Below are 13883 nucleotides of genomic sequence, written 5' to 3' on the forward strand. Positions count from 1 at the left end.
GCTGATACAGAGGTTCCTTCGGTGATACAAAACACATTAAATGATGAACTATTCTTGATTAGGGATCTGTCCATCAAAGAAGATAGACTTCTTATATTTCTTAAACCACTCAATCTAACAAAGAAAAACCAGTGCATGCTTCATTTTGGCTAATGTGTGGCACTTTCAAAACCACCCTATTTTTTACCAGTTGCATACAATTCATCCCCCTGTGGGATCTCAAAATTCTAGAACTTAACCACTCATTTATGTACGAATGACTGGACAAAAGGGAAGCACTTTGTAAAATACTTACTTGAAGATTTGGTGGATGCTGCAAAAGAAAATGGATTCAACTGAATCCCCAAATCATAATGACAGATTAGGAGCAATCAAAGCTTCTAAAGTGAATTTCAAGATGTCACTAACAAAGTTTGTTTTTTCCATTCAGTCTGATGCATTTAGTGGAAAACTTAGATGAGTCGATTGGCCGTGAGATATGACAATGACGAAAACTTCAATTTAAAAATGTGTCATTTGTCTGCATTGGCTTTCCTTCCAGTTGATGAAATTCCAGGAGCTTTTTTTTTTTTTTTTTTTGAGACAGTCTCGTTCTGTCGCCCAGGCTAGAGCGCAGTGGCGTGGCACGATCTCGGCTCACTACAACCTCCGCCTCCCAAGTTCAAGCGATTTCTCCTGCCTCAGCCTCCACAGTAACTGGGACTACAGGCGCAAACCACCAAACCCAGCTAATTTTTTGTATTTTTGTAATTTTTTATTTTTAGTAGAGATGGGGTTTCACCATGTTAGCCAAGATGGTGTCAATCTCCTGACCTCATGATCCACCCAACTCGGCCTCCCAAAGTGCTGGGATTACAGGCCTGAGTCACCGCACCCGGCCCAGCTTTTAATGTATTGAATCTGCATTTGCCTGAAGAAACCAGCAAAGTTACTGACTGGTTTAAAAACAATCATGCACATGGTAGGATTAGAAGACATATAACGGTGTTGTTGTTTAATCACAAGTGTCATCTACACTAAATTTGTAATCTGTATGAGTGCATGCAGAATGAATTTTCATGTATGTAAAACATAGAAGCATAGCACTGAAGATGGAAAACCTTAATAGGGGATGCTCACGTCAGTGTATATCAAATCACAGAAGAATTTCAAAAAGAGCAGTGCCCTGTAGAATATGGATATAAATGTATTTTCCAAAAAGAGCCAAGTCCTCAAAAAAAAAAAAAAAAAAAAAAAAAAAGCAGCTATTCATCATGATGGAAGACTCCAAAATATAGGTAACGATTGTGAAAAGTTGGCCAATTCTTATGGACTATCTCCGTGCAACTGCCTATAATCTATCACTGTAATACAGTTTTTTTGTATGTCAAATTTTCTTTTTTTTTGAGATGAAGTTTCACTCTTGTCACCCAGGCTGGAGTGCAGTTGCACGATCTCGGCTCACTGCAACCTCGACCTCCTGGATTCAAGTGATTCTCCTGCCTCAGCCTCCTGAGTAGCTGGGATTACAGGCACACACACCACCACGCCTGGCTAATTTTTTGCATTTTTAGTAAAGACAGGGTTTTGCCATGTTGGGCAGGCCGGTCTCAAACTCCTGACTTCAGGTGATCCACCCGCCTAGGCCTCCCAAAGTGCTGAGATTATAGGCATGACCCACTGCACCCGGCCAGAGGTATAAACTTTGTAAAGGTTTTTAGAGTTCTAATTTGTTTTAGGCTTTTTTTTTTTTTCTGGCAAATTTGACCCTACAAGTGTGTCACCGTAACGCTGACTTAGTAACTATTGTGTATGTATGTAAAAATGTGGAAACTTCCTAAATAAATAAAGAGATGTCCTTCTTGTATATGTACATCTGTGAAAGATAAAATTTCTTGACATCCTGGCTTTTTGAGTGACTGCATATACAGTGGTGATCCATCACAACTTTTGATCAATCTCATCAAAGACTTAGGTTGTCCATCAAGGTATGTCAGATGACCAGTTACAAAACTGGTTGCACACAATTACCAACCGTGGTGATACGCATTTATACATTTTGCTTTTTGACCTACTTGCTTATGAATATAGTTCATCTGCTTGTAACTATTACACCTATGTGACTGTCATCAGTATACCGCAGTATGTACAGTCACAAAAATACATGTTATTATTACCTATCTTCTTGTGCAAACTGGCTTATGAAGTTTCTATTATGTTTGTATGTGTTTCTCAAATAAATCTCCTTTTTATTTATTTATTTATTTTTTTGAGATGGAGTCTCACTCTGTCACTCAGGCTGGAGGGCAGTGGTGCAATCTCGGCTCACTGCAACCTCCGCCTCCCAGGTTCAAGCGATTCTCCTGCCTCAGCCTCCCGAGTAGCTGGGATTACAGGCACCTGCCACGACGTCCAGCTAATTTTTGTATTTTTAGTGGAGAAAGGGTTTCACCATGTTGGCCAGGCTGGTCATAAACTCCTGACTTCAAGTTATCTGCTCGCCTTGGCCTCCCAAAGTGCTGGGATTACAGGTGTGAACCACCGGACCTGACCAAAAATTAGTATTTTAAATACTCTTTGAATGACTTTTTCCAGATTATATTTTTGGGATTTTGATCTTTCAAAACTGTGATTTGGGGGATTTTAGACTTTAGGGATTTTGATGTTTTGGAATTTCAACATGCGAGATTATGGCGTTTGCAATTGTATCTTTCAGGATTATGGCCCAAACACATATAGCATATACATTATAAAGACATAGAAACCACAAGAGTTGGTCAGGTGCTGTGGCTCACGTCTGTAATCCCAGCACTTTGGGAGGCCAAGGCAGGCAGATCACGAGGTCAGGAGATCGAGACCACCCTGGCTAACGCGGCGAAACCCCATTTCTACCAAAAATACAAAAAATTAGCCAGGCGTGGTGGTGGGCACCTGTAGTCCCAGCTGCTCGGGAGGCTGAGGCAGGAGAACGGCATCAACCTGGGAGGCGGAGCTTGCAGTGAGCCGAGATTATGCCACTGCACTCCAGCCTGGGCAATAGAGCGAGACTCCGTCTAAAAAAAAATAATAATAATAATTTTAAAAACCCAAAAGACTTTAAAAAAAGGTTGTTTTATAGAATATACAGGACTTGGGGCTGGAAACTGGAGCAGGATATGGTGGCTGTTGCTTTTAATTACCAGCTTTTCTATACTATTTGAGTTTTTTAAAAATCCATGTGTATATCTTCATTTGATTTATATTTTCAAAGTTGTAAATTTAAAAGCATTTGGGGCAGGGCATGGTGGCTCATGCCTGTAATCCCAGCACTTTGGAAAGACAAGGCAGATGAATCACTTGAGTCCAGAGTTCAAGACCAGCCTGGGCAACATGGTGAAACCCCATCTCTACAAAAACTATGAATACAAAACTTAGCCGGGCATGATAGCACTTGCCTCTAGTCAGCACATGCCTCTTAGATAGCACATGATAGCACATGTGCTTAGATAGCACATGATAGCATATGCCTCTAGTCCAGCTATTAGGGAGGATAGAGTCAGGGAGGATCAGTTGAGCCTGCAGTGAGCTGTGATCATACTGCTGCACTCTAGCCTGGGCGACAGAGCAAGACTCTGTTTCAAATAAATAAACAAATAAAAGCATTTTTAACTATGAATGGTAACGATACACACATGGATTTATCAAATCTTAAAACAGTGGAGCTACAGGATGTCACTTAAGTTTGAGGCATAATTTTTGGTTAAATTCATACTTCTTGATGAACTGGGTGGATAATAAAAGTGTTACCCATTGCTTAAGGCAGTGATAGATGGAAATAAACAAGGCTGAAATAAATCATATATAAAAGATTCAATATAGGCCAGTCATGGTGGCTCATGCCTGTAAACCCAGCACTTTGGGAGGCCGAGACAGGTGGATCACCTGAGGTCAGGAGTTCAAGACCAGCCTGACTAACATGAAGAAACCCCGTCTCTACTAAAAATACAAAAAATTAGCTGGGCATGGTGGCACATGCCTGTAATCCCAGCTACGCAGGAGGCTGAGGCAGGAGAATCGCTTGAACCTGGTAGGTGGAGGTTGCAGTGAGCCAAGATAGCACCATTGCACTCCAGCCTGGGCAACAAGAATGAAACTCTGTCTCAAAAAAAAAAAAAAAAAAAAAAAGATTCAATATCAACTTAACAGAAATTTAGGTGGTTTTGGTTATGGATTCAATGTTTTGAGGAAGAGGTCATGGACACAAGATCACGATCTTTTTGTAATGTGTCCTTTTGTGTCACTACTTGGGGAAAAAAATCAAATGTAATAATTGTTTAGAATTTTATTTAATATATGAACAACTGTGACAGGCACATACCCCAAATCCATTCTCCCATTCTTCCTTTCTAACAGAACTCTGATTTTACTTGGGGCAGCAATGTGCCAGTTGATGTTTCCCAGACTTCCTTATAGTGTGAATGGCCAATGAAATGTAAGCCAAGTCACTGGTTAGGACTTTCAAGATAACTCTTCAATAGGGGCTGACTTGGCCTGGCGTGATGGTTTCTCCATGTTGGGGTATTGCACTGGTACCCCTTCTTCTAATCGTGGTGTGAATATTATGACTGGAGCTAAGCAGCAACCTTGAAACCTTAAGGGAGAGGCCAAGAACATCAGAGACATTGGCCCTGACTTCCCTGAGGCACTTTAACATGCCAGGGGATGGAGGAAGAAGTGGGGAATGGGAGAATGAGGTGGGGAATGGGAAACAACTGGTAAAGGGAAGGAGGGGTGATGGAAATGTTCTGGAATTAATGCTAATGCTGCAAAACATTGTGAATATACTAAAAACTACTGTGTATTTAGTGTTATGTAAATTACATCTCAATTTTGTTAATGCCACACACACACAAAAAAAAGGAAAGCAGAAAACAGGACTATGATGTAGTCCTTCCTACCTCTATTTGTAGAACAAGGGCAGTCATTCTCCAATTTTGCTTACCATTCAACCTCCCTGACTTTTTCCTATCACTCCATACCAAAACAACTGCAGTGAAGATCCTCTTGAAGTACTGCAAGTAGAACTAAATGACTGAGATCTCTCTAGATTTTATAACTTATTTCTGCAGGAGAAAGCATCTTTCTCTCTAGCAGAAATTCCTTCTGTGAGGAGGAGTATCGTTAGTGTGTCATTCCTGGCTACTTTCTACCCTGCCCTTGTCACAGGGACAAGCAGTGACTCATCTACTGGGTAAATTTAGAAGGAGAAACATGCATAGCCCAGGCAGGTCCTCTTCCTCCTCCCGCTGGAAGCAAGTTACCCACGGGGATCATACTTCTGGCTCTGCCCTAGAGCAGCCTCCCTGTGCCTGGAGTTGGGGGTGGCCAGTGTTTAATTCTGTAGTACAGGTCATTATAAAGTCCACTTACCTGCAGATAGACACCACATTCCTAAAACTCTGCTTTACTCTTTGTCTTCCTTGTCAGTAACTCACACAATGAAGAGAGGTGTTATTTGTTGGGCCCCTCGAACTACAACCCTTATTTTAAAGCTTTGGGAGGAATGTATGTCAAGGAGCCTCAAGACTTCTAGCCCATTAACTCTGCAAGGCAGTGAACCATGCAGGAATCAACTGCTCGAAGTTTCATATGCCACCTGGAATCTTCCCAGAATCTTTCTGAGAGTCCTGATTCCTAGTATGAAGTAATAGACATCTATATAGAAAGAAAAGGCGGACATGGAGACATTTTTCTGTACTTTATCAGTGTTGGCTGGAACACAGCCCTCTTGGGACAGGGCTTCTGTAGGAGATTTACCTATGGGCTTTCGTGGCTTCCCCATACTTTTTCCACCTCACTTGCTGAACAGAAGGAAAGCTGATATGACACATGCAGGTTTTTCACAGATACACTGATCTGGAAACTGGGGCAGACATCAGCCCCTTTGGTGATAAAAGACTCTAGCACAATATGCTGCTCAGTCAGGGTCCAGTCCACTACAACTGTACCTCACTTTGTAGAAAGGGGTGTCAGTGAGAAACCCTGAGGGGAATATTTGCAAAGTAAATCATACTTCGAATTGACAAACAAACACTGATATTTAAAGAAACCTGTGATGAGTTTTAAATGTCAGCAGCTTTTCACGTAAAATCATATTTTTAATATTGTAACCTACCATTTCATCCTGGGATCCGACTGCAGTGTCAATTTTGAATGCAGGAAGTGATCTATATGCTGCCTTACAAAGCAGACCTTAATGGCTATAAATATCTTTAATTGTTACAAAGCTTTCCTTATGTGGAATAAAATTCTGCCTTACTTAACCTTTCGCCTCAGTCCAGGGTCTCTTCCCTGGAGCCATACACCATGGCATCTTTCAAACAGTTAAGACAGCCATCACACTACTATTTATTCTCCAAGAGGCGTAGCCCCGTAGGAGATATGAAAACAAGCCACCAGCCTGACCTTCAAAATATTGTCATTATTTTCTAGTGAGAGACACAAGTGTACACAGATAATTGTAGCTGAAAGCAGAATGATTAAAAGGAAAAACACTAAGTGTAACAACTATAAATAAAATGCTATAGGAACACAGACAGGAGAGGGAATTAGAGTTAACCATATTTATGTTTCTTGATTTTAATGGTGTACTTATATTTTCAACCTCTAAAACACAGCTTTTCCATTTACTTGTCTACATAAGAAAAAATGTGTACATCTAAATCATGCATTATCTGACAAAGTCATTTAATAATTCATCCCAGTTTTCATTTTAAGCAATATTTAACAAATATGGTATTCATCTCAGTGACAGCAGTAGGAGACAGACAAATTCCCTAGGTAGACAGGGATGGGTCTCCAGTGAAACCCAATCTTCAGGTGAAACCTGAAACTGAGTTTCCAGTTCCAGGTGGAGTCCACAACCAGAGTGAGAATTTTCTCGATGTCTTTTAGCCAACTGAATGGTGCTTTTTCCCAGCCCAACCATGGAACAATTACCATACACCCCATTCTGAGCCCATAAAAACCCCAGACTCAGCCTCACAGATGGCTATCCACTTTCAGGCCCCCTCTTACACAGAGGCCTACCCACTTCAGGTCCCCTCTCTTTATTGAGAGCTTTTCTGTCACTCAGTAAAATTCTTCTCTGCCTTGTTCAGATCCATGCATAATGTTCAGGGAATTAATTTCCAGATGTTCAACTTCCACATACATTCTTTCCCAAAACTGACCTGAGACTCCTTTCCTATCTCCCTTTGCACAATCACCCTTTGAAAGAAAGGTCTCCTATTATCCTAAGTGAAGTAACTCAGGAATGGAAAACCAAACATTCTATGTTCTCACTCATAAATGGGAGCTAAGCTATGAGGATGCAAAGGCATAAGAATGATACAATGGACTCTGGGGACTCAGGGGGAAAGGGTAGGAGGGGGTGAGGGATAAAAGGCTACACACTGAGTACAGTGTACACTGCTTGGGTGATGGCTGCACCAAAATCTCAGAAATCACCACTAATGAACTTATTCATGTAATCAAATACCACCTGTTCTCCAAAGACCTATTGGAAATAAAAATAAAATTAAATTTAAAAAAGAAAGATCTCTTTACAAAAGGCACACTTTTATCCATTCTTAATCTTACCGTGGTACACTGCACCAAAGTGTAAAAACCTCTAGAGTTCCAAATACAAGGATAATTCAACTCTTCCTCTGACCAAGGTTAAATAAATATCCCCAGCCTTCTCATTGATAATAAATTTCTGGCTGAGTACAGTGGCTCACGCTGTAATCCCAGCACTTTGGGAGGCCAAGTGCAGGAGGATCGCTTGAAGCCAGGATTTCGAGACTTGCCTGGGCAACAGAGACACTTTCTCTACATAAAATAATTTAAAACTTAGCCATGCACGGTGGCGCGGGCCTGTAGTCCCAGCTGCTTAGAAGGTTGAGGCAGAAGATCACTTGAGCCCAGGAGTTCCAGGCTGCATTGAGCTATGATTGTGCCACTCAACTTTCTCCAGCCTGGGTGACAGCAAGACTCCTTCTCTTAAAAAAATAGAATTAAAAAAATAAACTTCTAACACAAATTTACCTTTAAATTTTAATAATGTTTATCATACTTTTCATATTATTTTCATCTAGTGTTCTAATAATAATTTCAATAATAATTCAATCCAGACAAAAAATTTAATACTTGGAGCTGTTGAATACAATGACTTCTAAATTTCTCTTCAAAGAATCAGTATGTCAGTATGCTCGGTTCATTGTGCTCTATTTTAAAGTCTAGCTTCCTCGTTCTCCTCACCCCTAGTTTCGGTAAACAACCTTTTCCACCAGTTTTAATCAGTAGTTCACATCTATTCCCCTGGTCACCTGCTCCATCTTAAGTCACCCCTGGTCACCTGCTCCGTCCTGAGTCACCTGTGGTCACCTGCTCTGACCCGAATCATCCTGAGTCACCTGTTCTGTAACCACCCTTCCTGCCAAACTACCCACCCCGTCACTCCAGCTCACACCCCGGCTGGTTAAAACAGCCAATCGGAATTAACTTAGACTGTGCGGTCCAACCCTAGCCACTAGGGGAAAGACACAGCAGTAGGGGCTACCTGCATCAGGAATAAGAACTTCCCCTTCCCCTCCCCTGTTCAGGTGTGCTCTTGCCATTGTTCCATCCAAGAGTCGCACCCTTCTATAGAAGTAAAATTGCCTTGCTGAAAAAATTATTTGAGTTTTTGCACCAAGGAACAATCATTTGTTTCTAACAAAGCCTTATTGTCAAAGGAAATTAAGAAAAAGCATTATACTTATTCATACATGTGCATATATATATACATATACACACACATATAGCAGAAAAGTATGATAGGGTGAGCAAGGAAAAAAAACCCTCAAGCGAAACAAGGGGGTAATTCTGTGGGAGAAGTGGAATGTAAATCAAAGTCAAAGAGGAAAAGAAATGAGTAAAATTTCCCATTGTTGAAGAGTTTTATTTCAAATTAAGATGGTGGATATTAAATCATTACCGTATTTACATTCCATTGAACACATTTCAGAGTGACTTAATATTTTCATTTATAAATATCAATATTTTAAATAAGCCAGACGTTACAAACTTTGCAACTACTTAAACTTAGGATGAAACAAAAATTAGGTAACAATTTAATTCTTTTAAGAGCTACAAAGAGGTCTAAAAAAAGGTTTGACCTCTGAAAAGGTAACCTTAAACCATCTAAGCGTCCTTCCTAAAACCCAAGTCAAGACCAGGTAGCTTCAGTGGCAAGCAACGAGACCACTAGTTCAAAGACCCTCTTCTTTTCCTACCCAACTTCAACCTTTCCCTCTGTGCCGCTTACTCCCGCACCCGGCAGCCGCCCACTTCTGATCCTCAGCAAACCCCTCTCCACTTCTCTCCCCATCGCCACTTCCCTCCCCATCGCCACTTCCCTCCCCATTCCCCTACTTCCCTCCCCATTCCCCTACTTCCCTCCCCATTCCCCTACTTCCCTCCCCATTCCCCTACTTCCCTCCCCATTCCCCTACTTCCCTCCCCATTCCCCTACTTCCCTCCCTATTCCCCTACTTCCGCCCGTTCAAGTCCTCGGGCGCATGCGCGTTTCGCCTCCTTCCCCATGTCGGCTGCTGTGTCATGGCTGAGCGGAAGTCCCAGCCACAACGGGAAAAGGCATACTATAGGTGGGAGGCGCTTTCACAGCTTTCTCCCCTTCCTCCCATAACCTTTTTGATCTCCCACTGTGGAGGGGCCTCCTACCCTGCACTCTCCCGAACACCTCGTAGTCCACGGATTTGAGTGGCCCGGCGGTAGACATGGCTGCGGCGAGCCCTCTGTTGAGGAGCCGGAGCAGGGCTCGGGGCGCGGCGACTGCGGCGGCCGCGAGAGGGAGGGGACACATGGGACCGCTTGGCGCACCCCGCGCCTGTCACCGGTCCCGGACGCTAGCGCGCCGGGGTCACGCGTCGGACGCGGCAAATGAGACTGCGGGGCCTGGGAGCGAGGGCCGCCGGGGACGCCAGGAGGGAAGAGGCAGCTGGGCCCCAGGCATCCTAGGCCTCCTTTCTCTGCCTGTCTTCCCGGACTGGGGAGGATGCTCTCTCCACAGCGCTCCCTACCATTTAATTGATCAAGGTTCTCTGTTCCCAAAGTTAGTAAATAAAAGCCGGATGCTGTGCCCAAAAAAAGTTGCTTCCCCCAGCTTTATTAAAGTGTAATTGACAAAAGTTGGGTATATTTGTGGTGTACAAGGTGATGTTTTGACATATGTATGCATTGTGAAATGATTACATCAATGGAATTAACATATCCATTGCACCATTTTTTCATGAAGAGAACATTTAAGATCTACTCATCAATTTTTAAGGACACAATACATTAACTACAGTCACCATGTTACACATCAGATCTTCAGAACTTCCTGTTCACACTAACTGAAACTTTGTACCCTTTGACCAATATCTGCCCATTTCCAACCCCTTTCATCCCCCGTCCCAGGTCCCCCGCCCTACTCCATCCCGGCAAGATTTGCTTTTGAAATCAAGGGCCTGCTGGTTTAGTGTTTTGAGAGTTAGTAAATTATTTATGAAATGTTTAGATGACTACCAAATCCGGCGATTTTGAGCCAGCTTTTAAGATAAGGTCTGCAACATCTTGAACTCTTCTGTAGAGTCAGGAAGTAGCTGAGCCTGAACTCATATTCTAAATGGATTGTGATATTTTTCTGGGATAAGAAACTTTTTAAAAATATGAAGTATTTTATTCTAGTGGAAACAGACAAAAGAAAAACACTGTAGTCATCTTGTCTGCTGTTCAGTCATACAGTTTTTTGTGTGTGGGGGTTTGTTGTTGTTTTGAGACAGAGTTTCGCTCTTGTCGCCCAGAGTGAAGTACAGTGGTGCAAACTCGGCTCACTGCAACCTCCACCTCCTGGGTTCAAGAGATTCTCCTGCCTCAGCCTTCCAAGTAGCTGGGATTACAGGCAAGCACCACCTCACCCAGCTGATTTTTGTATTTTTAGTAGAGACGGTGTTTCACCATGTTGTCCAGGCTGGGCTCAAACTCCTGACCTCAGGTGATCCACCTGCCTTGGCCTCCCAAAGTGCTGGGATTACAGGTGTGAGCCACCGCACCCAATCTTTTTTTTTTTTTTTTTTAAATGATCTTGATTATTCTCAGCAACATCCCAATTGCCTAGAAGGTTAAGGCTGGATTTTATTTCCTAGTGAGCTATTATAAAGTTTTAATATAAAACCATCCACCACTCCAAGGGATCTGGATACAGCTATTGATAATCTGCCACCTTCTAGAATTCCAAATATGTTTACTTGTGAGAATTTGCATTTCTGTATTTGTTGGCCTCAATACCTTTACATATTTCTCTGCATCTGGCCACACAGTTAAAATAATTCACTGCAATCTGATTCAATATACTGTGCCAATTCTATTAGAGAACACCAAAAATCACCTAAAACTTGGTTAGAATATGGTTAAATCATTTTTAAAGTAAAATGTATTACAGAAATGCTAATGCAGTTAATTTATGTAGTGAAGGTCTTGGTTTACTGCAGAGACCTCACAACTTACCTCTTCCATCTCCCAGTTCATTCCATGCAGACTCTAGAATCAACATAAATTTTAAGTCATTCTTCTTAATACGTTCAAAATAGAACCTAAGGTCTTCAGCCTCCACTACCTGCGTTTAAACTATAGTCAAGACACTCTCGGTTATTCCGCTGTTTCAATAGAGAGGTTTAAAACAAAGAACCTCCTCTCTTGGATCTACTGTATCTGGAATGCCTTCCCCTTCTCCAGTATCTTCCTCGATCCTGCTCAGTCACCTCTGCGAGTGGTTACCAGATTTTATCCTAGTTATTTAGTGTGCCTTCCCCACTAGTACAGTCGGTCATCTATATTAGCAGGTTCTGCATCCATAGATTCAACCAACCTCAAACAGAATTTTTTTTTTTTTTTTTTTTTAAGTATCTTGACCTCCACGGTGGTTCACACCTGTAATCCCAACACGTTGGGAGGCCGAGGCTGGCGAATAGCTTGAGCCCAGGAGTTAGAGACCAACCTGGACGATACAGTGAAGCCCCGCCTCTATAAAAAATACAAAAATTAGCTGGGTGTGGTGGCCTGTGCCTGTAGTCCTAGCTACTTGGGAGGCTGAGGTGGGAGTAGGATCACTTTTGCCCAGGAGGCAGAGGTTGCAGTGAGCTGAGATGGGGCCACTGCACTCCAGCCTGGGTGATAGAGCAAGACCCTTTCTCAAAAAAAAAAAAAAAAAAAAAAAAAAGGCATCTCTACTGAACACATGCAGACTCTTTTTTCTTGTCATCATTTCCTGAACAATACAATATAATAGCATTTACATCTCATTAGGTATTATAAGTAGTCTAGAGATGACTTAAAATATACAAGACAATATGTGTATGTATGTTTCTATCAGGAATTTGAACATTCAGGATTTTTATATCCAAGGGGAGTCCTGGAACCAATCCCCTGCAGATAACAACGGACAACTATACAGTAGCTTCTAAGTAGTCACTGACTGGGAAGGTTGACATTTTCCTTTTCTTAATCAATCTTTGACTTTTCTCCACATTTACCCAAGAGTACCCCTGCCAATTATTGGGTAGGGTTTATTTGAATTTTAGAAGTGCTATAGCAACAATTGACATTTGCTTAGCTGAAAAATTTGCTGTGTCTGCCAGCAGTCTAACATTAGCAAACGGAAATTTTTATGTACCATTTCAGCATGGATTGCCAATAATATGTGATTCTAAGTCTTTAGAAAATTTAAGCAAATGTTTCTAATATATGTTTTAAGTAATTATAATATGAATTCAACTTTTATTCTTCTTTTCCATGTTGTTATCTTTCCAATGAATATTTTAATAAATCACATTAGGTGGATAAACCACACATGTACCTACTGTGAGTCCCTGTTGTTACATTTTCAGGCTGCTTCTCATTTTTGGCTACCATAGAAAAGAAAATATTTGTGCATATAGCTTCCTTCCCACATATTTTTAATTGAAGTTAGAATATCAAATCAAGGATATAAGCATGTGTTGTTCTTGATGTATATTGCCAAACTGTTTTTCAAAGGGCTGTGCCAATTTAAATATATTACCACCAACACTGTATATGATTATTTGACTTTTTATACAAACAAATGTATGCAGGTCCTTCACATACAATGTGTGATTAAATTATATGAAGCTTTGGTTTTGTAACCTGAGCAACAGCTTTGGAATAACTAGGCTTTGTGTTACTACTGGTTGAAATTAAAACCTGTCAATTCCCTTCTTTGAACCCTTTAAGACAATTTGTTTGTGATCTAGGATTATGTTTAAGGTAATACATAGAAAAGGAAAATCCTGCTTATATAATATGACTGTAAAAGATGACCAAGCACCAGAACCTATGAAATAATACACATATATAGATATGTATTCTCTATCTATGATAATACATATGATAATAATACATATGATAATATGATAGATAATACACATCTATATATGTGTATATCTAATAAGGATAGATAATACACAGAACCTGTGAAAAAAGGATAGATAAAACTCTGTGTCCAAATGACATTTGAACTGAAGAGGTGCTGCCTGTAACTCTTGAATTTATCGCCACATGGGGTCATTTGAAAGTGATTGCTAGTTATTTCTTAGAAATTTGATATTAAGATATGATTGATTTCAAGGACAAGCAAAATTACTTTATCTGTCAACACATTTCTATCCCTGAAATATTTTTGTAATCATTATGGTGAAAGTACAGGACCCAACAGGATACAAATTGTTAACTTCCACAAGGCAAAAGGCCTAAACAGGCCATTCAATGATTCCCTGTGGAAGGAACACTTTATAGGTCAAAATAAATGCTTAGATAATTGTTAC

At 41.0% G+C, this 13883-nt stretch overlaps 1 protein-coding gene across 3 annotated transcripts in view; it reads right to left on the reverse strand.

Moving 5' to 3' along the window:
- The window catches only part of ACYP2 (acylphosphatase 2), a 914175-nt gene that overhangs the window by 185975 nt on the left and 714317 nt on the right, over window positions 1-13883 (reverse strand). For 2 of the 3 annotated variants that reach the window (XM_050753772.1, XM_050753774.1), the window contains exon 1: window positions 9724-10209. In XM_050753772.1, the coding sequence (XP_050609729.1) occupies window positions 9724-9865 (142 nt within the window). In that variant the 5' untranslated portion in view covers window positions 9866-10209. Of the gene's footprint in view, window positions 1-9723; window positions 10210-13883 lie in introns of those variants that run through there. The other variant, XM_050753771.1, reaches the window with a different exon arrangement.

The sequence above is a fragment of the Macaca thibetana genome, chromosome 13 (assembly GCF_024542745.1).
Source record: "Macaca thibetana thibetana isolate TM-01 chromosome 13, ASM2454274v1, whole genome shotgun sequence".
NCBI classification, from domain to species: Eukaryota; Metazoa; Chordata; class Mammalia; order Primates; family Cercopithecidae; genus Macaca; species Macaca thibetana.